General features: G+C 45.5%; 1 protein-coding gene across 3 annotated transcripts in view; it reads right to left on the bottom strand.

Annotated features, from left to right (window-relative positions):
• SLC41A3 (solute carrier family 41 member 3) overlaps nt 1–23,343 on the bottom strand; it is a 101,865-nt gene that overhangs the window by 54,206 nt on the left and 24,316 nt on the right. For 2 of the 3 annotated variants that reach the window (XM_004368410.3, XM_023725786.1), the window contains exon 3: nt 3,757–3,864. In XM_004368410.3, coding sequence (XP_004368467.1) covers nt 3,757–3,864 — 108 coding nt within the window. Of the gene's footprint in view, nt 1–3,756; nt 3,865–12,400; nt 12,618–23,343 lie in introns of all 3 variants that reach the window. The other variant, XM_004368411.2, reaches the window with a different exon arrangement.

Below are 23,343 nucleotides of genomic sequence, written 5' to 3'. Positions count from 1 at the left end.
CTATGATATGCAATAAAATAGCACTGGTTAAAGAATATTCACTGATGACCAGTATGATTGAATTTTTTTCATTTATGGATTTACCTTCTCATTTATTTGTAAGCTATTCAAGTCCTCTGTTTAATTTTCTATTGGGGGGGGTTGTCCTCATATTGATATGTAAGAACTACTTAGATATTTAAGGATACAAACTGTTAACTTTGAATATGACCATTTTTTTCCTTGTTGGTCATTGCCCTTTTAAATTTATGCAGGGAAATTATGGCATATAGCTTCGAATTTAAGTGAGACAAGGCCATTATCTTTCCTTTATGGATTTTGCATTTGTATTACTACTTAAAAAGCATTTCCTAGCATCAGATTCTAAAAATATCTGTGTGTTTTTTTCTGGTATCATGCTTTAATTGTCCATTCAAAATATACATTGAGGTATGATATGAAATAAAAAATTATTTTTAAAGAACTAACCAATTAGCACCCTTCATTAATAATTTAGCCTTTCTTCCCTGAAAGCATCCTATCATCTTCTCTGAAAGTATTGTATTATCATACATATGCATACATACACATATTCATATACATCTGAGTTTATTTCTGGATGTTCTGTTTGGTTCTAATGATAGATATGGTTCCAAAACATTTTAAGTTACGGTAGCTTTACATTACATTTTAAAATCTGGAAATAAAATTTCACCGTCAGTATACTTTCTCTTTCCTAATAATATTTTCTTTGCTATTCTTTATTTATTCTTCCAGATAAACATTAAAATAATATCATCAAGTTTCCTTTCAAGTCCCTTTGGAATATTGATAGCAACTGCATTAATCTTACAAGCTAAAACCAGGCAAATTGATAACTTTACAACATTGACTTTTCTCATTCAGGAACTTCATATCTTTCTCCAAAGTGGTATTTCCTTTCATAAAGTTTTGTAGCTCTTTTTGTCTCAGTTCTGCACGTCTCTTTTTGAGACTGACTCGGAGGATGTTTTAAAATTTGTTAATAGTTTGAATGATACCTCTCTTCCAATTATATTTTGTAAATGATTATTTCTAGTGTGTGGGGGGATATATACATGTGTTACTGTACATTTTTTATTTCATTTAGATATTTTGAAACTGGGTCACTTTGGTGACTGCTCATTAGTTTTAATAGTTGTTTTGCTCATATTTTCCATGAAGACAAGCATATCAATAGAAAATAACATGTTTTTCTCCTCCTTTCCAGTATTTAAGGCTCTAATTTCTTTTTCCTATCTTATTACATTAACTAGAATACCTAGAACAATATAAACAAAAACGTCTATTTCAAGTTTCACTAAGAGTATTTTTTTAATTACGAATGGATGTTGAAAGCAAAGCTAATCTACAGAGGTGGCCTGGGATGCCATGGTAGGGGAGATTGGGCTGCAAAAAGAAACAAAAGAAAGTTCCGGGGAGATGGGAATGTTTTTTATCTTGACCGGGATAATAGTTACATGAGGATATATATGTGTCAAAAGTCACTGACCCATACTCTTAAAATCTCTGAGTCTTGCTGTATTAATTGACACCTTAATACAGCGATGTTAAAAAAAGAAAAAAGAATGGATGTTGAATGTTTTTAAAGGCTCTACCGTGGTGATAATGTGGCTGTTCTCCTTGGACAGGCTGTTGTAATTAATTATATTAGTAGCTCTTTTTTGCTTCCACATTTATTTATTTTAAAAGAATTACAACACTAAGACACAATCATTGTACAGAAATGTTTACAATGCAGGTAAAAACCAAACCAAACCCATTGCCGACAACTCATAGTAACCCTTTAGGACAGAGTAGAACTGCTCCACAGACTTTCCTAGGAGCAGCTGGTGGATCTGAACTGCCAACCTTTTGGTTAGCAGCCAGCTTCTTAAGCATTGTGCCACCAGGTCTCCACAATGCAGGTGAGCATTACAAAATCAAAATGCAATACCTGCAATACCACTGTAACAGAGATCATCATCAACATTTTTTCCTCCCAGATACTGACCAATGAATTATATGTGTGCGTGTGTCTGCTTATGTGCATCATGTTGCTTAAAACATTTCGATGTCCCTCAAGGCTCTATATGATCTGGCCCCATACAGTAGTTTCCTAGTACTGCTGCAATACATTTCCACAAACTTAGTGGCCTAAAACAACAGAGAATTATTCTCTTACAATTCTGAAGTCCAGAAGTCTGAAATAAGTCTTGTTTTTAGTTGCCGTTGAGTCAATTCTGACTCATGGCGACCCCGTGTGTTACAGGGTAGAATTGCTCCATAGGATTTTCTTGGCTGTAATCTTAACAGAAGCAGAACACCAGGGCGTTTCTTCTGTGGTACCACTGGGTGGGTTAGAACCACCAACCTTTAGGTTAACAACAGAATGCAAACTGTTTGCACCGCCAAACCAAAATCAAACCCACTGCCATCAAGTAGATTCCGACTCATAGCAACGCTATAGGACAGACTAGAACTACCCCATAGGGTTTCCAAGGCTGCAATCTTTACAGAAGCAGACTGCCACATCTTTCTCCTGCAGAGCGGCTGGTGGGTTTGAACCGCCGACCTTTCCATTAGCAGCGGAGCACTTAACCACTGCACCACCAGGGCTCCTTCTTGCACCACCTAGGGACCTTGAAAGGAATCTTACGGGGCTAAAATCAAGGTGTTGACAGGGCTGTGCTCCCTCCAGAGGCTCTAGGGGAGAATCTGGTTCTTGCCTTTCCCAGTATCTAGGTCTACATTTCTTGCATCATTTGACTCATGGCCCCTTCCTCCATCTTCAAGCCAGGGGCATCACATCTTCTCTGTCTATTTCTCTCTGTTTCTGTCACATGGCCTTCTCTTCTGTCTGAAACTGCCCTCTGCCTCTTTCTTAGAAGGACCCTTGTAATTACATTGGGCCCATCAGATAATCCAGGGTACTCTCCCTATCTCAAGATCCTTAAGTTAATCACATCTGCAAAGACCCTTTTCCACATAAAGTAACATTCACAGTTTCCAGGAATTAGAACCTGTGTATCTTCAGCTGACCACACCCCACCTATCTCCTCAGCCTCACAGTACACCCACCCTCTGCACTCCAGCGATACTGCACTCTCTCAGTTCCTTGAACACACCACATGTCTCCTCCACCACAGGCCATGTTAAATGGGCATCAGAGAAAGGGAGAAACCATTCTACATAATAGAAGCAAAAGAATTTCAATTCCCTGGGGGTAGCCAGGAGGGGAGAACAGAGCCAGCAAGGCTAAGGGCTGTATTGGTTAAAGTGCTCAAGGAGAGACACCTCCGGTGGTGCACATGTGAGGTGTCCTCTGGAGAGCAGCAACCCCCAGCAGATACTATTACGTTAGGTGACTTGAGGCTGTCCTCGACCTCCTCTGAAATCTTCCATTCAGCTTGACTGCTTACCAAGACTTTTGTGCAAGTATGAAGGAGCTGGATTCAGGCCCAGGAGGCTGTGGGGTGAACAGGGGCAGCCTAGGGAATTGGGGCACAGGGACATGGGTACCAACTTCCATCTGGGCTAAAGGGGAGACAACAGGCACACAGAGCCTGGGAAGAGTGGTCAGGCAGAGCATAATGAAATAACAGAACTCAACATCATATGTCTTCATCTTTCCACCTCATCCCAAGGGCAGTTTTCTGAGAATCCAACCCACCCACCTACAAGCTGCTGAGGGGAACTTGATGTGGGGAGCGCATCCATTCCAGGCTGCAGGGGGCTGTAGCCCAGATGGTGACTTACAGCCGTGGACAGTCGTGAAGCCAGCGTCATCTCCAGGTTCCCCTTCAGGCCCACCAGAGGTGGCACCAACGTCAGAAGGTCTTTCACCTCCACAAAAACAGGCCAGTGCTGGTGAGAAAGAACAAGGAGATAAATCCACAGGTACATATCGGCACATCTCTGGACAATCCTTGAGAGAACCTTCAGCAAGTTACTTCTCATTCCCGACAAAATGAAGAAGACTAAGTAGCTTCTTAAAGCACTTTAAAGTAAAAAACTAATGATGAAGCCATTGAATTTTTTTGAATACTGCCTAATGGATCCACACTAGTGGCCTTAGGCACGCCTCTTTCATTCTCTGGTCCTCAGAAGCCAGGATAATTGGAGGCTGGGCTAGTCAGGGAGCACAGTGACACAGTGGATGAGAGCTTGGCTGCTAACCAAAAGGTCGGCAGTTCGAATCCACCAGCCGCTCCTTGGAAACCCTATGGGGGCAGTTCTACTCTGTCCTATAGCGTTGCTATGAGTTGGAATCGACTCGACGGCAAAGGGTTTGGTTTTTTTGGTTTGGGCTAGTCAGAGCCCAAGTGATTGGGTCCAGCCTGCAAAGGGGCTTTACTCGATCTGCACAAAGTGTTCATAGAAATACGAACTAGTTACCGTCTGAAAGTTGGAAGAGTTCTCATAAATTGGGAGCCCTGGTAACACCTGGCTAGATCAGCTGAGCTGATCAGGGATAGTCACTCCTCAGGCTCCCACAGACCCTGCCCTCCCTGTCGCTCCCCAGGCACTGAAGCTGAGTGCGAGTCACCACTGAACATCAGGCTTGTGCTCTTCATTTTTCAAAATAGATCTGTCTCTATCAAAGTAAAATAATAATTAATTAAAAGGCAGAATTATAGGGATGTGTGTTTTAAGAAAATTGGAAGAGAAAAAAATTTCTTTCAGGCAGTGAAAACTATTCCTCCCTATTTAATTAATATGCAATTAGACTGCAAATTGCCATTGTCAGCTAGGAGACTGGGTGGGACCAGAGGTCTAGTCCCCGTTCTCCCACAAAGAGCTGTGTTTTGTTGTGTGCTGTCGAGTCAATTCCGACTCATAGCGACCCTACAGGAGACAGTAGAACTGCCCCATAGGTTTCCAAGGCTGTAATCTCAATGGGATCAGACTGCCACATCTTTCTCCCAAGGAGCGGGTGGTGGATTCCAACTGCCAACCTTTCAGTTAGCAGCTGAGCACTTAAGATGTGTACACATCACTGTAGCGTACAGGGGGCGCAGGAGAACAATCTCTAAAGCAGCACCAGCCAGCAAAGTAGGAATTCCTTTTTTAGGTCTAGAATTCCAAAACCAGGAGGACTTTCTAATGTAGGGGTCACAGATATCTATATGGGCCAGGCAGATAAAATAAATCAGTAAGATCAGATGAGGTATTAAAAATTGCTAATTTTTAGATGGAATTATAATAATGTGGGTATGTTTTTGTTTAAAAAAAAAGTTTTTTATTTTAAAGATACATTCAAATACTTATGGAAGAAATGATTAAATTTCTTGGGTTTACTCTAAAACAATCCTGAGTTGAGAAGGATAATGGAGGTTGGATAGATATGAAACAAGATTGTCTATAAGATGATAACTATTAAAGCCGGGTGATAGGGTCACAGGAATTCATTTCACTAATTTCTTCTACTTTTGTAAATGTTTTAAGTTTCCCATAATAAAAATTTTTTAAAAAGTGGCCTTTAAAAAACAATCAATTTTAATGTCTTGGAGTCCCTGGGTGGTGCAATTGGTGAGCTTTCAACTACTAACCAAAAGGTTGGCAGTTCAAACCCACCGCGAGGTACCTCTGAGTCCCTGGGTGGTATAAAAGGTTAACGTGATCTACTGCTAACCAAAAGTCTGGCAGTTGAGTCCACACAGAGGTGCCTCAAAGAAAGGCCTGGTAATCTACTTCCGAAGAATCAAGTCATTGAAAACTCTGTGGGGCACAGCGCTACCCTGACACACATGGGGTCACCATGAGTTGGTGTTGACTCAATGGCAACTGGTCTGGAACATGCTTTACAAGGCCTAGAAGTAAAAGGATTGGGCCAGAGGTCCTTGTAAGCCTCCTTCACATTCTCAGACACAGGAAGACGATGGCTTGTTTACCTTTCCCTCCTTCCCTCTTTTCGTCCCTCTGTTTCTCTCTTTACCTTATCAACAAAACTGTTGAATTCAGAATCCACTCTCAGCTCTGATTGAGTTAGGACTCTGCCCTCTCCTAATACTTCAGAAGAAAACCAGGACCCAGCAAAGAGGTGCTTCATCATCAGTGAGCCTCCCTCAACTCTGTCTCCTGGAAGTGTCTGGCTCCAGTCTTCTGTGCAGTTGTTCTAATCAGCCTTGCTGGCCATGCTTCCTTCCAGCAGACGGCTGGGTTTCCTTCTTCAGCCAATGCACAGAGACCATTAGACATTCACTCCCGCCACGGAACTTCAGCTCCATGGCACTCACCTCCCTCCCTCCTAAGCTTCCGCCTCTGAGGCAGGTGTCCCCAGCTGTCCTTGACTTTAGGCACCCTCCTCCAGCCTCCACTATATGTGTGCTCTCTCTCTGCCTACACAGAAGACCAAGTACTCATCATCCCCTGCTACTGAAGTCTTCCATCTCTCTTTTCTAGCACCACTAAAATTTGAATGAGTTACAGCCTCACTCCAATCACAACTCAACACCCTCAGTGCCATCCCTATCTCTAAAAGAAGCAGTGACCTTCAGATAGACAAATCCAATGGTCTCTTTTAACTTTCATTCTCCTGTCACACAGGCACCACGAACTTGAGACAGCCAAGCTCAAACCTTCCCACATGAACGTCCCTCTTCCCTTGCCCCATCGACTACAGTTCAGTGATAATTTCGGCTCTGCTAGCCAGGATTTAGCCAGGATTTAGCCCCTCCATGTTCCTCTACCTTATATCCAAGCCATCATAAGTGTTTTCAATTCTTCCCAGGAGACATCTCTTCACTTTGTTTCCTACTTTCCATCCATACTGCCATTGCCCTCATCAGCAGCACCATAAAACCACCTCTCTTAGTCACTGGGGAAGCTGAAATCAATCAGAAACGGTTCTCGCACTTTGGGGGCTCTGCATTATGGCCACAGCTTTCCAGCTCTCCTGATGCCTTGAGCCTCACCCTCCAGACATCCTTGCCAGGGTTGAGTTTTGCTACACAAATATAACCATGTCATCTACAGAATTTGTTTTTCAACAAGAGAAATACTTGCACATTTCTTGAATAATTGAAAAATAATTTTTTGAAACACTCAACTGGTACTCTGGGCATTTACAGAGCCTCCACCTCTGGGCTGCCACTGAAGGCACCCAGAGCCCAGAGACCGAGAGTAAACGAAGCCCATGGATGACAATGGAGCCTCGGCCACAAGGCTGAGTGGTGACAGCCCACGGGGCCCTGTGTTGAGCAGGCACTCATCCTCGCTCACTGGTTCATCAGCTCCAAGGCTGAGACGTGGCCATGAAGAGGCAGGAGTGTGTCTCTGCCAGCAAGTGTGCTGCTCTGGGGCAAGGACGGGTCTGGGCATGAGGGAGCTCTTTTGGGTTGCTGTTGGTGAGGCTGGTTTCTGCACTGTTGAGCAGTGGCGTGCTGGGAGGTGGGGAGTGCTCTGAGGCCAGGTACCCTGCATGTCCTCAGCCCTCATGTCACTGTGAGCTGCAGCATCTCCATCCGTGAAGTGTGGAGAATGAACAAGCCGTGCTGCCCAGAGCTGTGAAGGGGATCTGGTGAGGCAATGCAGGCGAAACTCCCTCCGACTAGGCTTGTGTCCCTGCTCCTGCAGGAGCAGAAGGGGGTGTGTCCTGGACAACACTATATGTCCGGTGTTGGGGTGCATCTGGCCTTGGCCAGGCCTTGCACAAGGCCTCTGGCGGTATCTTTGGCCTCTCTCTCTCCAGGCTCCTTCCCATAAACACATTCTCAGCCCATACATGTGAGTGCCACGTCAGCTTGGCATTCAGCCCAGGACTCCCAGGTTAAAGGTTCAGCCAAGAGGAGCTTGTAGTCCCCAAGCATAACCAGATGCTGAGACAGATCCCCAGAGACACAGGACAACAGAGGCAAGTCCTTGAAGTGGAGTCTCTGCAATGCTTGCTAAGAGTAGCTCTCGGTTTCAGAACCTCATTTCAATGTGAGCCATCCAGAAGTAATCCTAGGTCAGAAAATCTACAGTTTAAACCCACCCAAGGGCCTCCTGCCCAGAAGGGAGAGGGGTGTCTGAGTTCCAGAGCACTCGGCTCAGCTTATTTCAAAACAGCAATAACTCATGTGCAAGGCAGGCGCTGCAAAGATTCCATACGTGATTTCACTTGTGGCTGCAGCCAGAAAAACACAGCAAAGATAACATTGTTTCTTAACTGGTCCCAGAGCTGTTTATGAGAAATGTACACTGCAGTCACAGGTCCACTTTGAAAGATAAATGGGATTCAAGTGGCAGAAACCTGCACAAATCCACAGGACTCCTAATGATTGCATGAAGCACCCTGGCTTTGCCCAAGTCCACATGCAAGGACAGGAAATCCTCTTTTCTGAGGATATGCCCTGGAGAGAGGTCACTGTTCCCCTCACAAAACAGTTTCTTCCGGAATCCCCAAGATACAGGACAAGGAGATGAGGATAAAGAAGATGGCAAGAACATTTCTTTGAAAACTGCTCAAGTAAGTAGCAGCAGTATTACTAGCTGAGGCAATCAAATACCTACCTACTCATTATCCAGGAAAAGAGCAGCCCTAAGCCTGAAGAGAGAGGTGTCTGCAAAAGCCCACACAGCTAGGCTTTTTGGCACCTCCAGGTTCAGGAAGGGTCCCTGGAAGGAACCTCTTGCCAAGATGTCCCTGTGGAGGTGGGGCCAGGGTTTTCCACCCACCAGAGCAGTGACAGAAAATCTACATGTGGAGGGGATGAAGAAAGCTTCCACAGGACCCAATAATCATACAGATGAGACGACAGACCCAAGCTCGTTAGTCCTCTCTGTTAGACGCCCATCAGAGAAGACACAGGAAGGAGAGGCCACCTGCTGTGCTGAGTGTCACCTAGGCTTCTTCCAGACACTAGATCTGCGGATGACTAGAAGATTCACACACCAGAGAAGTACTTCACGGGCAGAATGTGTGAAAAGTCCTTCAGCCAAAAAACCAACCTGTGATTCATGAGGGACTCCACAGGGGAGAGAGCCTGACGTGCGTCCCCTTGGCCAGAGAAGTAACCACCAGTCACACTGACCACTGCCATGTGAGGACTCATCAGAAAGTTTCCCTCCAAGTGTTCCCAACACAACAGAAGCCACTGCCCCAACATACTATACATTACTGTTGTTGTCAGGTGTCGTCGAGTCGGTTCTGACGCATAGTGACCCAATGTACAACAGGATGAAACACTGCCTGGTCCTGCACCACCCTCACCATCTTATGCCCATATTTGAGAGAACTGTTTTGACAGCAACTGTTTTTTTCGTTTAGCTTCTTAGAACACATAATTTCCTTACCGATTATGCTTTCTATTTATTGTCTCACTCCACTAAAATGTGAGTTTCAGGAGGGCAGAGAATTTGTCAGTTTTGTTCACTAAGTATCCCAAGTGCCTAGAAAACTGGCTGACACATTTCAAACAACCAATAAATACCTGTTAACTAAGATATATACTATACATATATATATATATATATATATATATATCTTCCCTGGTAATCCCCTCATCTTTCCTCAAGCTGTCCAGTAACTTTACTCCTCTTTCTGAGATGAACTAATAAGACGAGCCTCCCCTCGCCACACCCGTTATCACCTATGCCATCACCTCCATCTGGCTTCTACCCCTATTCCCTGACCTGCCCAGTGGCCATTTTCCCGTCTAAAGGACCTCTCAGCTCTAGACAAGCTGAGGCCGACAGCCTCCAGGCACCATTACTAACCCCAACTCATAAGTAGAGTAGTATGACCCACCTCCCTTTCTAACTGGTTTCTCCAGATGTTTTTCAGGCAATTGGCCAACTTCCTGCCCAAGAAAACACGGAGCTGAGGGCGAAGACCATAGAACCAGTTAAGATCAAATCTGGCCTGCCTGACATGCGCAGAACCATCAATCCTGTCCTCTGGGTGACCCCAGAACTTTTCTCCTGCCGGACGGAACAAAACTTTAGCGGCCCAAGACTGGGGAAAGACTTTCAGAAGCGAAGGATCCGAGCCTAAGATCCGGTTTGAGAGAACCCCACCCCCCCACTTTGGACTGAGCAAGCGCAGAAAACGGAACCGCCCCATAACATCTTTTTCGGCTCATACCAATCAACAACCTTGCTCCTTTCTGGCAGGATCCTTCCCATAATAAATACTGTTTCTGCCATTGTTCAGGGAGCCATCTTGGCGACACAAGCCCCCTGTGCTTGGCCAACCAAATAAAGCTTCTTCTTTCGCTTTCACTCATTTCTCAGAGAGCGAGACCTGAGAACCCCGGTAACAAAGCTTGTGGGCCATTCCCACCTCCCTGAAGCTCTTTTTCCTTGACATCGCACTTTCCTGGTTTACCTCTCTGACAGTCTCCTTTTAGCTCCCACACCCTTGAAATGTCCCCTGTGTCCCTGTGGGAATGAAAAATGACTTTACTGGAAGGATTTGGCCTTTGTCTATGGTTCCTGGGGGGTAACTTCTACTTTTGAATTTCCATAGTGATGAGAGTGTCTTTGTTATTCATGGAGAGGCCTGGACCATACCTGAGAGTTTATGCTACTGAAGTGCCTCATGGTGGGGGCTAGCCTGGCCAGAAGGCAAGCCCTGTGGTGCTGGCCTGCTCTCTGGCCTGAGTTCTCCATGCAGTCCCTCCTTACTATGTCCTGGCTCTGGCCACAGCATGGGAGTCCTGCTGGCAACCTCACCCAGTGCTTTCTTCTTCCCAGTTTTCGGGACTCCAAAACTTGAATGGGTCAAGGCCTAAATTTGTAAAGACAACCTCCTGCTGCATGTTCCGGGCTGGAATTGGGCCTATCTCCAATACCTGATTACTCTAGGATGGCCTCCCAGACGGCATCTCAAGACAGGTGTTATGAAAGACGGCATTCTGCCCTCAGGCTGGACTTCTTTCTGGACCAGACTCCTAGTGCTGCATCCGTCAACAGACCCACCCCACCCTATCACATCTTACTGACCCTGCCTATTCCTCCCAACCAACTGCACAAATACCCTCCTAGGCTGCATCAACTGAAATACAAAGAGGAGGAGGCTGTTCTCACATACTCAACCCTTAGGGGCTATGGATGGACTGTGGTTAGGGGGTCAGCAATGGGGTGAAGAGGTTCAAAGCCATGTTCCACAGGAGGTCCAAAAGAGAGGGTTTAGGGCATGTCATCTCTCTCCCCAGTATTTGCAGGCTGATCCTGGGGAAGAGGTGACAAACTCTTGGAACTGCTTCAAGGGTGAAGACATCACGCAGGAGAGATGTTGCAAGCCCAGATAAGCACAGGCTTTCTACGAGCCCAGCTGGCCAGAGATGGTGAACATCCCACCCACTCAGGGACACATGCAGACGCAGCCTGGCAACCTTCGGGGTAGACATCCAGCACCCGGACAGTTAACTGGCCACATGGGTGTGGCTTGCCCCTCTCTAGCTCTGGGACAGGCACACTGGGAACACTGGACAGCCACAACAAAGGGGACATCATGTATGCTTAGAGATACAGAATTCTATATTGGAGGGGTACCATAGGCTGAAAACCAGACTACAAGGCAGCATTATATAGCATGATCCCATCTACTTATATGTTCAAAGCATGTAGAAAACAGCCCTGGTAGATATGCACCAAGGTGTGGACAGCAGTTACCTGCAGTAGTTAAATTACAGGCACCCACCTCCTTCACACATGTATCTTTTCTACTTTTTCTAAAATAACACACTAGCTCTTGAATAAATGTTTAAGTACACAGACAGAGAAAGCCCTCAATGATCCAAACTATGTTATCTGAACCCACAGCAGAAACAGCATGGGGGCACTTGCTGACCATGACTCCTTGTCTCCTGGCCAGCGCCCCAGGGGCCTTCTCAGGTCTAGACGGCCATGCTCACTCGTCTGCCTGAACCCTCAGGCCGGACTCAGGACCTTCTCTCCATTGAAGATCCACGCAGGGATTCAGGAGGGGTGGGTCCATCACAGTGGTGCCCCTACAGGGCTATGACACCAAGTCATATGATCCTCGCAACAACCTGTGACTGGGCACACTTACAGATGAGAAAACTGAGGCACAGAGCAATTAAATAATTCACTCAATTAGTGAGGGGCAGACCCAGGGCTCGAGTCCTTCTAATTAATTAATTAGTCCAAGTTCATTGGAAGGAAAGCAGTTTGACGTCTAGAGCTAAGAGGCTCACCCCAGCTGACCTTTGGGGGTCCATCAGAGCCTTCAGTGCTCTTTAAGTTGTAGGCACTTAGGCATCCAGTGGACCCCGCTGCTGACACCATCAATCCTGGGGGCTCCAGGGAGGGAGATGGGCTCAAGAGTCTCCCCCCGAGTCCCCTACATACCCCAGACCTGCCCTGCCCTCTCCAATGGTGTCAGGAGGCCCTGGTTTCTCCACCCCCACCCCCATCAGGACCTCAAGATGCCCTTCAGACCCCAAGTACGCACTTGCACTGTGTTCAACACCAGGCCAGCGGTTATCATGCCCAAGCCGGAGAGGAGAATGGGCACCAGGATCTGGCAGGCAGTGGTGAGCACTCTCTCTGGGAAGACCCCATAGGGGGACCGGATGAGCTCACAACTGAAGCCTCTCAGCTTCTTGTCTTGAAAGCGGAACTCCAGATTCAGCTGGGTGACTCCCATGGTCAGGCCACCAGCCTCATTCCTAGGAACAAAAGTGAAACAGGTGCAAGGCCACCTTCCTAGGAGTCTGGGCCCAGGGGCATCTTCTGTCCTCTCTTCTCCATACCCACTCCAGGACTCTCTTCCTGAGAAGTCCACGCAGGGACAGGATTGCCTGTTGCCAGGTGCGTGCACCTGTGGAGAGCTCCCAGTGGCCCCTCAGCCAAGATCCAGCAGAAACAGAGAGTGAGGAACAAAGCCCAGCATGACCCAAAGCCTCATTCTGGAGACTCCCACCGACTCGTGTTGTCCACTCCCTGCAGATTAAGTTTCCCTCAGATAGTGGCCCCTTGTTAGCCAGGACCTCCCCTGCCAGCCTGCTGTGAGGAGGCTCACTGTGCCTCAGCACTGACCTTGACATCATTCAGCAGTCCAGGAAGCTGGCTCATGCTGGAACCAGGGAGCAGGAGACCACGTGAAGCCTGGCCTTGGAGATTGTCCCACGTGAAGGCCCACAGAAGGCACCCGTGCTACACTCGTGCCCTGGTCTGGCCTCGGTCTAAAGAGATCTCAGCCAGAAAGGACCTACCTCCTCAAGCCAGGTCTACAGCCCAATGAGTTTTCTCCCTCAAGGTCAACAGCCCGCAGGTCCCCAGAAGGAGCCCTGTGGCCACCCTGACTTAAGTTTTCAGGGACTCATCGCCACAGAAAGAGGCTATGTTCACAGAAGAATCACAGCCCTGTTCTCTCTCTAGAGCCCAGAAGACTTGTAAATGTGGTTCCAAAGCAACCCTTACTTTCTTTCTCTAGACAGCCCTGACACCCTGTTGACCACCACCTGACCCAGAGGAGTGGCTGGGAAGCCACCTTTGATTCCAGGGTTCTATTGTTGGGTGTCAGTTGTGCATTCCACAGGCACAAGGAACAGAATGTCCAGGCCTGAGGGCAGGCAGAAGCAGTGATCCAGGCCATAGCCAGCAGAGTCCCAAAGCTGAGGGTCCAACTCATGCTCCCCTACTGCTCCCAGTGGGTACTGGCCCTGGTCTAGGCCTCACTCCTACCTCTGTTCCTACACCATCACCATCTTAGGTAACTTACCTAGTTCATGTCATGTCTGTACCCTTGGCCTGGAGCTCAAGTCCATCACCAGTCTAGGTTGAAGTCCTACTCCACCTCAAGCTTAACCCCCTCCTCACAAAATCCATCCAGCTTCTCCAATAACTGTTCCCCCAAACCTCTTACCACATCTTTGCACACACCATTCACTCATTCATTCAACCAATATTTTTTAGCCCTTCACAGGGGCCTGGTCCTAAACTCCTTTGGCACTATTCCAGGGGTAGATTAACCAGTAAGCAAGGTACGCACAGGCTTACATTAAGCAAGGTATGCAGGGGCTTATATTAAGGTACGCACAGGCTTACTTTTGTTTACTTATTAATCTGTAGTGAGCACATCTTTGATGTGGTGAAAAACAGGTGAAATTGTGCACTACAGATTAGTAAGTAAGCACAAGCAAGCCCTGTGTACCTTGTTTACTGGGTAATCCTTCCCTGCATTCTTCCCATGGGGAGTTGGGGTTTCTGTCCCCTCCCTTCCATCTGCGACTGCCTGGCCGGTAGAATACAGTGGAAGTGCCAGCCAGTTTCTGCACTCAGCTCTTAAAAACTGACAGCTTCCTCTTTTCTTATTTCTTGGGATGCTCACACTTAAACCCAAACCCCATGTAGTGAGAAAGTCCAAGCAGTCACACAGAGGGGCCACATATTGGTGTGGCAGCCCACAGCCCCAGCCAAGCTCCTAGCCATTCGAATAAACTCCCTTGGACTGGATACAGCCAGTGTCGGGCCACTCAGGCTGCTACTGCACAAAGCAGACATGAAATGTTCTTGCTGAGCCCTGGCCAAACTGCAGATTTGTAGCCAGACTGAACAACTGGCTTTAAATAAGCCACTAAATGTTCGTGTGGTTTGTTACATAGCAATAGATAACCGGATAACGCCATTCTTGACTTATTTCAGATACATCAACAACTCCCACATCTCTCTCTTCAACCCAGACCTCTCCTCTGAAATTCCAGAACATACATCTAATGCCCTGGTGACAGGAACAAGTACGTCACATTCAACAGTATTTCAATACCATTTCTTCCAAACCCACTCTCCCAAGTGTCCTGCCGCAATGAGTGGCCCTATCAGAAACCTGAGCCTCACCCTGACTTCCCATCCCCACTTTAACCCACATCTAATCTGTCTACACCTGACTCTCCCTCATCTACCCTTCCTCTCCAGCCCATGGCCACTACCTTCGCCATAGCCCTGATTACCTCCTAACTCAACTCCCTGCCAAAAGCAATGCATACTTTTCATATTAATACCCCATATGGATCTCTAATAAAGTTACTTGCTTGCTCAAAAATCCTCAAGCTGTCATCTCATTACCTGAGAAAGCTTAGATTTTGTAGCCAGGCATTCAAGGCCCTTCACAATTGGGGAGAAAACATGCATGGAGCCTTTTCTCTCTCCAGGATGTACCATATGCTGCATGGGTCTTCATGTGGTCCCAAACCCACCATCACGCTGCTACTCCTCCCTGCTGCCCCTTCTGCAGGCCGAGCTCCCACCACACCTCACAGGCCAACGGAGGTGCCTCCTTGTCTTTGAGGACTCTACAACTTCCTGGCCAGAGCTTAACATTTCCTTCCCCAGAATTCCCAAAGCACTTTTCCAGAACTTCTCTTAAGCAAGTCTCACTATTTTTTTTTAAGTTTCTGTATAATTACTTGTTCATGTTATTTCATAAAAGTGAGAACATACAGTATTTGTGTTTTTGTGATTGACTTATTTCGCTCAACATAACGTTCTCCAGGTTCATTCATGTCCCAAGATGTATTGGGAACTCATTTTTCTTTTTTGCTGAGAAGTATTTCACTGTAGGTATGTACCACATTTTACTTATCCATTCATCCGTTGGTGGGCACTTAGATTGTTTCCATCTTTTTTGTTACTGTGAATAGTGCTGCAATGAACACAGGTGCACATATGTCTGTCATGTCATTTCTATTAGAGTCCTTACGGTATATATACCTAGGAGTGGAATTGCCGGGTCGTATGGCAGCTCTACCTCTAGTTTTTTGAGGAAGCACCAGACTGTTTTCCACAACAGCTGTATCATTTTCCATTCCCACCAACAATGAATGAAGGTTCTAATTTCTCCACATCCCCTCCTACGCTTGTTATTTATTTTTTCTATCTTGGCCATCCCAGTGGAAGTGAAATGGGATACTCATTGTAGTTTTGATTTGCATTTCTCTGATGGCTAGTGACATTGAGCATTTTTTCCTGTGTCAGTTGACCATTTGAATACCCTCTTTGGTGAAATGTCTGTTCATGTCTTTCGCCCAGTTTTTGATTGGGTCGTCTTTTTGTTGTTAAATTGTAGACGTTTTCTATATATTTTTATAAAAATATTTATATATTTATATATTTTTATCAGTTATATCATTCCCAAAGACTTTTTCCCAGTCTGTAGGTTGTCTCTTTACTCTTTTGATACAGTCTATAGGTGTCATGAATTGAATTATGTCCCCCCAAAAATGTGCGTATTAATTTGGCTTGGCCATGATTCCTGGTATTGTGTGATTTTCCTGTATGTTGTAAATCCTGCCTCTATGATGTTAATGAGGGAGGATGGGCAGCAGTTGTGTTAGTAAGGCAGGACTCAATCTACAAGATTGGATTGTGCCCTGAGGCAATATCTTGAGATATAAAGGAGAGAAGTGAGCAGAGAGACATGGGGACCTCATACCACCGAGAAAGTAGTGCCAGGAGTAGAGCGTGTCCTTTGGACCTGGGGTCCCTGTGCAGAGAAGCTCCTAGTCCAGGGGAACACTGATGAGAAGGCCAACAGAGAGAGAAAGGCTTCCCCTGGAGCTGACACCCTGAATTTGGACTTTTAGCCTACTATACTGTAAGGAAATAAACTTCTCTTTGTTAAAACCATCCATTTGTGGTATTTCAGTTATAGCAGCACTAGATAACTAAGACAACAGGTGAGCATAAGTATTAAATTTTTATGGGGTCCCAGTTATCTATTTTGTTTTCTGTTGTTCATGCATTCGTTATTGTGTTTGATAATCTATCATTTAAAAAAATTAGGTCCCAAAGCTTTGCTCCTGTATTTTCTTCCAAGAACATTACGGTTTTAGATTTAATATTTAGGTCCTTGATCCATTTTGAATTAGTTTTTGTGTATGGTGTGAGGTATGGATCTTGTTTCATTTTCCTACATGTGGAAATCCAGTTTTGCCAGCACTATTTGTTGAAGAGTCTGTTTCTTACCCATTGAATGGATTTGGCTCCCTTGTCGAAAATCAATTGACCATAGGTGTTCAGACTTATTTCTGGATTTTCAACTCTATTCCAAGTGTGAGGTCTCTTACTTTGTTCTTCTTCAAAACTGCTTTGGCTATTTGGAATCTCGTATTATTTCCATATAAAACTGAGGATTAGTTTTTCCATTTCTGTAAATAATGTTGTTGGAATTTTGATCGGGATTGGGTAGTCCTGACACTTGACTATATTAAGTCTTCCAATTCATGAGCACGGAACATCTTACCATCTCTTTAAGTCTTCTTTAGTCTCTTTCAGCAGTGTTTCATAATTTTATAAATCTTTCACATCCCTGGGTATATTTATTCTTAGATAGTTTATTCTCTTAGATGCTGCTGTAAATGGAAAGCAAGTCCCACTTTTGCCTTACAGAAGCATTCATCACACCTGTATCTACTCTCCCTCCCTAGAGTATGTCCCTCTTGAGGAGAGTCTACCTGGCTCACTGCTGAAATCTTCCAAGCAGGGAAAATTGATTTACTCCACATACTAATGCTTAGTGCCTAAGATTCTCCAGTTCCTGTTCTAAATGGTAGGGTACACTTCTGAGTCAAACAGACATGCTTAGAGTTTTCCAGTTTGGCAGATAATCATAAAAATGAAAATGTGATTATGACCCATAAGTGCTTGAAGGAAACCCCAAGGAATGATGAGACCATATAGTAGGGTCCACTATACAAAGTACTCAACAACCTGAAAATTATGAATAAATGAATGAATGAATCCTCTTTATTTCCATTTGTCCAGCAGTTCGTGCTTCTCAAAGCCCTTTCACATTTAATAAATCACTGAACCCTCAAAATATTCCTAGGAAGGTTTGCCTAATATCACACTGCAAGTTAATCAGAGGCAGGAATGTGACTTCAACTCCCAACACCCAGCCCAGGCTCTCCCCACTGCACCTCCTTGTCTGTCCACTCCTTTGACCCACTCCCATCTACCAAGCCCTGCTACTGCCTGTCACTCATGGTTTGGATCAGTTTGTTCAAACCAGTAGAAAGCCAACAGAAATGGTGAGTGTCTGGGAAGTGTTGCTGACATTAATTGGTTTAAGGCAAGTCATTTGAGACAGAAGCCTTCTCAACTGGCCCAGTCCCTCAGGATGCTGAACTCAGTGTAGTGGGATGCCCAACCCCAAGGCACACAACTGGAAAGGCTCCCAAACAAGTGATCATTTTTTTCTGGCTTCAGCACCTGCAGCAATTTCTTTATAGTTTTAAATGTGGTTAAACATAATATTATGTATAATTATACACTGGACTCTTGAACCATTCTCATCAGTACAAGATATATGGGAACAGAACAATCATTTGTATAATCTCGCTTAGAGTTTCCTGATTAAGCAAGTGACAAATCATTACAAAAATGTTTCTTAACCCTCAAATTGAAGAAGAAATATAGATAATCACACACACACAGACTCATAAACCACACTCACACATATACATGTATATACACACATACATACACACATATACACACATAACACACACATGCATCACAGAGACATATACACATGCAACACATATCACATTCACACACACATACATATATACACACGCATGTCCAGTGAAAAGTACAGAGGGATAAATACCAGAATGCTAAAAGTGGTTACCTCTGTGTGAGATTATAGGTGACTTTTGTTTTATAATTTTCTGTGCATTCGGATTATTGTGATTATTTGCTCTCATAATCATTAAAAAAAACTGTCACCAAAAAAAAAAAAAAAAGAATGTCATGATGTGAGAGAAATTACTGTCCTGTGCAACTTGAGAACAAAATATGTCAATGCAGCTTATTGGGTCGTAATCCAGAAAATCAAGAATGTGATTTTAAAACTAGCTCAGTAGCACCGTGGAAAATCTCAAAGAGCTTGAACTAGATTCCACGGCTGTACTGGTCAGGAGTCAGGTGGTTTCTACGTGACCTTGAAAAAGGCCCTGCCCTCTCTGGGCCTCTAACCCACCCACCCTCAAAACCCCACAACCTGAAGGAGGACCAGATCAGTGGTTTCCCCCCATTACGCTCACCAGAACCACCTGGGGAGCGTTTGAAAAATGCAGCCCTGGCCACACCCCAGACCAGATGAATTTGAATCCCTAAGATTGGGGCCTGGGCATCAGAGCCACTGATCTGTTCCAGCCCCTCCGTTTAGGGGCCGTGTCTCCCCAGGACAATTAGATGGGTCTGTGGAGAGCAGGCAGAGGGCTCAGGAATGCACATCACCACCCCTAGCTCTCATTTCTGACTCTTCAAGGGGACTGGTTATTTTCCTCAAGAGCTCAGTTTCCAAACGGTCTGCTATTCCTTTCACAGGGTCAGCTCAAGACTGGGCTGCTTCTGAGCCAAATGTTCATTCTTAAAGGTCTGAGTTCTTCCTCATCCTGCTGAGGTCTCAAGGTCAGGCTATTCAATTTTAAATAACTAGAAAGGATCTTCATTATTTTCTGCTTCTGATCTAGACCAGCAGGACCTGAAAACAATGACTGCTGTCATGCAAAGCCCTGCCTGCTCCTGAAAAGCTGTTCCTGCCCTCAGAACGTGGGGCTCCATGCTCATCAAGGAAGCCTCCTCAGGCTCCACACTCCTCAGGCTCCATGCTGCTCAGAAAGGCCTCCTTAGGCTCCAAACTCCTCCTCGGGCTCCATGCTCCTCAGGGGGGCCTCCTCAAGCTCCACGCTCCTCTTTGGGCTTCACATTCCTCCTCAGGATCCACACTCCTCAGGAAGGCGTCCTCAAGCTCCATGCTCCTCTTTGGACTCCACACTTCTCCTCGGGCTCCACACTCCTCCTCATGCTCCACGCTCCTCCTTGGGCCCCATGCTCCTCCTCGGGCCCCATGCTCCTCCTCGGGCTCCACGCTCCTCCTCGGGCTCCACACTCCTCCTCAGGTTCCATACTCCTCGTTGAGCTCTACCCGCTTCCTCCAGGAGGCCTCCTCAGTCTCCTTCCCAAGGCTGCTCTCCCACACTCGCTCCAGCACATCACCCTGCTCTCTCCTTCATAGCCCATAATGCGACCGCACATTTATCGATGTGTTTGCCTCTGTGTCTCCACACACGACTGTGACCGCCATAAAAGCAGAGCCTGTCTGCTGTGGTCACCATGGGGTCTAGCACTGTGCCTAGCCCGCAGCACACAAACAATAAGTATATTCTGAGTGAATGAATAAACAGACAGAATGTGGAAACAGTAAGAAAAGACATCCAGTCAGCCTTCCACAGGCTGGCTTTATTTCCTCCTGCATCAACCAATCCACTCTTCCCTCTCTTTGCTCAGAGCTCTCCAGCTCCCTTCCCGCTCTCCTCCAGCCAACCCTCCTAGTCTCTCTAGGCTGCTCCCTGTCTTTTGCTCCCTGCCTGAAGACCCTCCTTCTTTTTCACAGCATGTTCACATATTGCTTATCTCCATCCCACCCACATAGGGCCCAGTTTCCTTTCTCTTTTCTGGAAACTTTTGGCATTCCTACATGTTCCATGCATTCCAACAAGTAACCCTACTGGACTTTAAAATAGGGAGATTATCCTGGGTGGGCCTGACCTAATCAGGTGAGCTCTTAAAGGGAGGGGACTCTTCCTGTACTCAGAGCATGCGAGGGATTTGGTAATAGGAAAATTTCTCGTTACTGGCTTTGTAGATGGAAGGGATGCATGGCACAAAATAAATGGTGGTCTCCAGAAACTAAGCTTGATGACAGCCAGCAAGACAACAGGGACCTCAGTCCTAAAACCATAAGGAATACAACTTGCCAACAACAACAACAACATGCAAACAATATGAACAGAAAGCGGATTTTCCCCAAGAGCCTCCAGAAGAGAATTCAGCCCAGCCAACACCTTGATTTGAGCTTCAGGACCCTGAGCAGAGAGTCCAGTCACGCCGTGCCTGGATTCTGGCCCACAAAAACTGTAAGCTAATAAAGAGGTGTTATTTTAAGCACTAAGGTTTTGGTAATTTGTTATTCAGCAATAGAAAACTAACACACGGACTGTGCTGCCTGTGCTGGGCACTCAGGCATAGAGAGCTGTATAAGAAACACCTTCTGTTTCAAGAAGGACACAGACTCAGAGTCTTAAAAGAAAGACTGTTAGTATGACTGCATAAAAAATTATATGTACAGCAAAAAAACATGAAAATCAAAGTCAAAAGATAAATAGAAAAATTGGAAATATACTTACAATTAAAGGGCAAATTTTCCTAATATATAAAGAGCTTCTGTATATCAATAAGAACACCCAATCCATTGAAATGGCAAACAATATGAACATAAATATCAAAAGATACTCAACCTCACTCACTCATAATAAGGAATGCAAATTATGCTACCATGAATGTGGCAGGCAGCCCTTAATTAAAGACCTCCCAATGATCACCACCTCCGGGTGTTCAGGCTCTTGTGTAATGCTTTCCCTTTGTGTGTGGGATGGACCGGGTGACTTGCTTCTAACCAAGAGAAGCAAAGGTGATGGGATGTCACTTCTGAGATTAGGTTACAAAAGGTTGTGACTTTTGTCTTTCTGGCAGCCTGCACACTTTGATGAAGCAAGCTGCCACGTTGGAGATGTCCACATGGGGGAGTACTGAGGGTGGTCTCTGGGCAGGAACTGAGGCCCTCAGTCCAACTACCTGCAGAGGAGCTGAATCTGCTGATAACTATGTGAGTGAGTCTGGAAGACGCCTTGACTGCAGCTTCATGAGAGACCCTGAAGCAGTGAAACCGTGCCCGGATTCCTGACCCACAGAAACTATCAGGTAATAAATGTGCATTGTTTTAAGCTGCTGAGTTTTGGGATAATTCGTTACACTGTAATGGAAATGAAATAAATACAATGAAATACTACTTTCTGTCTATTAGACTGTGAAAGATAAAAAAAATAAACTGTGTTGATGAGTGCCGGGAAACAGGCACTCCAACGGCACTGAAGGGAGTGCAAATGGTCCAACCTTTACAGTAGGAAATTGGCAATGCCTATCGAAATCACAGGAGACCTGTGTGGGGCAAACAGTTAAGCGTTTGGCTACTAATCAAAACGCTGATGGTTTGAGTCCACCCAGAGGTGCCTCAGAAGAAAAGTCTGGTGATCTACTGCCAAAAGATCATAGCCATTGAAAACCCTATGGGGCACAGTTCTACTATGACACCCATGGGGTAGCCATGAGTCACAACTGACTCAACAGCAACTGGTTTACTGGTATTGAAATTACAAATGCACGTACCCTTTGACCCAGCAATTCTGCTTGCAACAATTTACTCAGATCTGTATAAAATGACTTGTCAAGATTAATTGAAACATTTGTTAGTTAAAGCTACTTTAAGTGGTTAAACTTAGAAGTACATCAGAAGGGGAATGCCTGAATAAATTCTGGTATATCTGTACAATGGAATACTGAACAACCATTAAAAAAAGGGAAGTTCTCAGTGTGTCTGTAAAGAATAATCTCTAAGAAATACTGTTAAGTGAAAAAATCAAGGTGCACAATAGTTTGTAGAAGCCACCGCTGGTGTCAAAGGGTGGGCAGAATATACTGAAACAGACAAATAGATATAGACACTTGCTTGTACATTCATAAAATGTCTTTAGGGGAAAATACAACCAACTGAGGCACATTGGTTGCCTCTGGGTAGAATCACGGAGCCTGGGGGTAGGATCGGTGAGATGTCTTGATCCTGTGCACCCTTGTGAACCCTTTGAACACTGAACCATAGGAACGTTTTGCCTTTCCAGAAAAAAATACATAAATTTTAAGAAGTGTAGCCTCTACTCACAGAGAGTGCACATTCAAACTGAGGAGAAAGTCAGATAAACACATGTGGCAATAGGCAATGGGAAACAGTGCATCAGCTGTCTGAGCAATGCCCTGGAGAAACGGGAAATGCTGACAGACAGGGGGGTACCTCCGAAAGGCTCCAGAAAAGCCTACTGGAAAGATTGGGAAAGGAGAACAGCAGGTGACTCAAAATGGGGCTGGACAGGGTGGTGAGAGGGAAGACACAAGTGGGGAGGACAGCCTAAGGGAGGTAAACACACAGGTGAGGCTAAGCCAGCCCCAGGGGGGCAGGGCAATGAAAGAGGTGGTCGGGGAAGTAAGCCAAGCCAGTGTAGCAGATGCTGCTGGTCACCTCTTTTCATTCTTCCTTATAGAACCCAATCCACAGAGGAATCAACCCACTGGGGCAGGGGACCCTCTCCTAGGTTCAAGGGTGTCATGGATTGAATTATGTACCCCCAAAAATGTGTGTATCAATTTGGCCGGGCCATGATTCCAGGTATGGTGTGATTTTCCTATATGTTGTAAATCCTGCCTCTATGATGTTAATGAGGGAGGATGGGTGGCAGTTGTGTTTGTAAGGCAGGACTCAATCTACAAGATTGGATT

The sequence above is a fragment of the Trichechus manatus genome, unplaced genomic scaffold (genome assembly GCF_000243295.1).
Source record: "Trichechus manatus latirostris isolate Lorelei unplaced genomic scaffold, TriManLat1.0 scaffold00001, whole genome shotgun sequence".
In the NCBI taxonomy this organism is placed as follows: Eukaryota; Metazoa; Chordata; class Mammalia; order Sirenia; family Trichechidae; genus Trichechus; species Trichechus manatus.
This window is presented reverse-complemented; position numbering and strand designations above follow the sequence as displayed.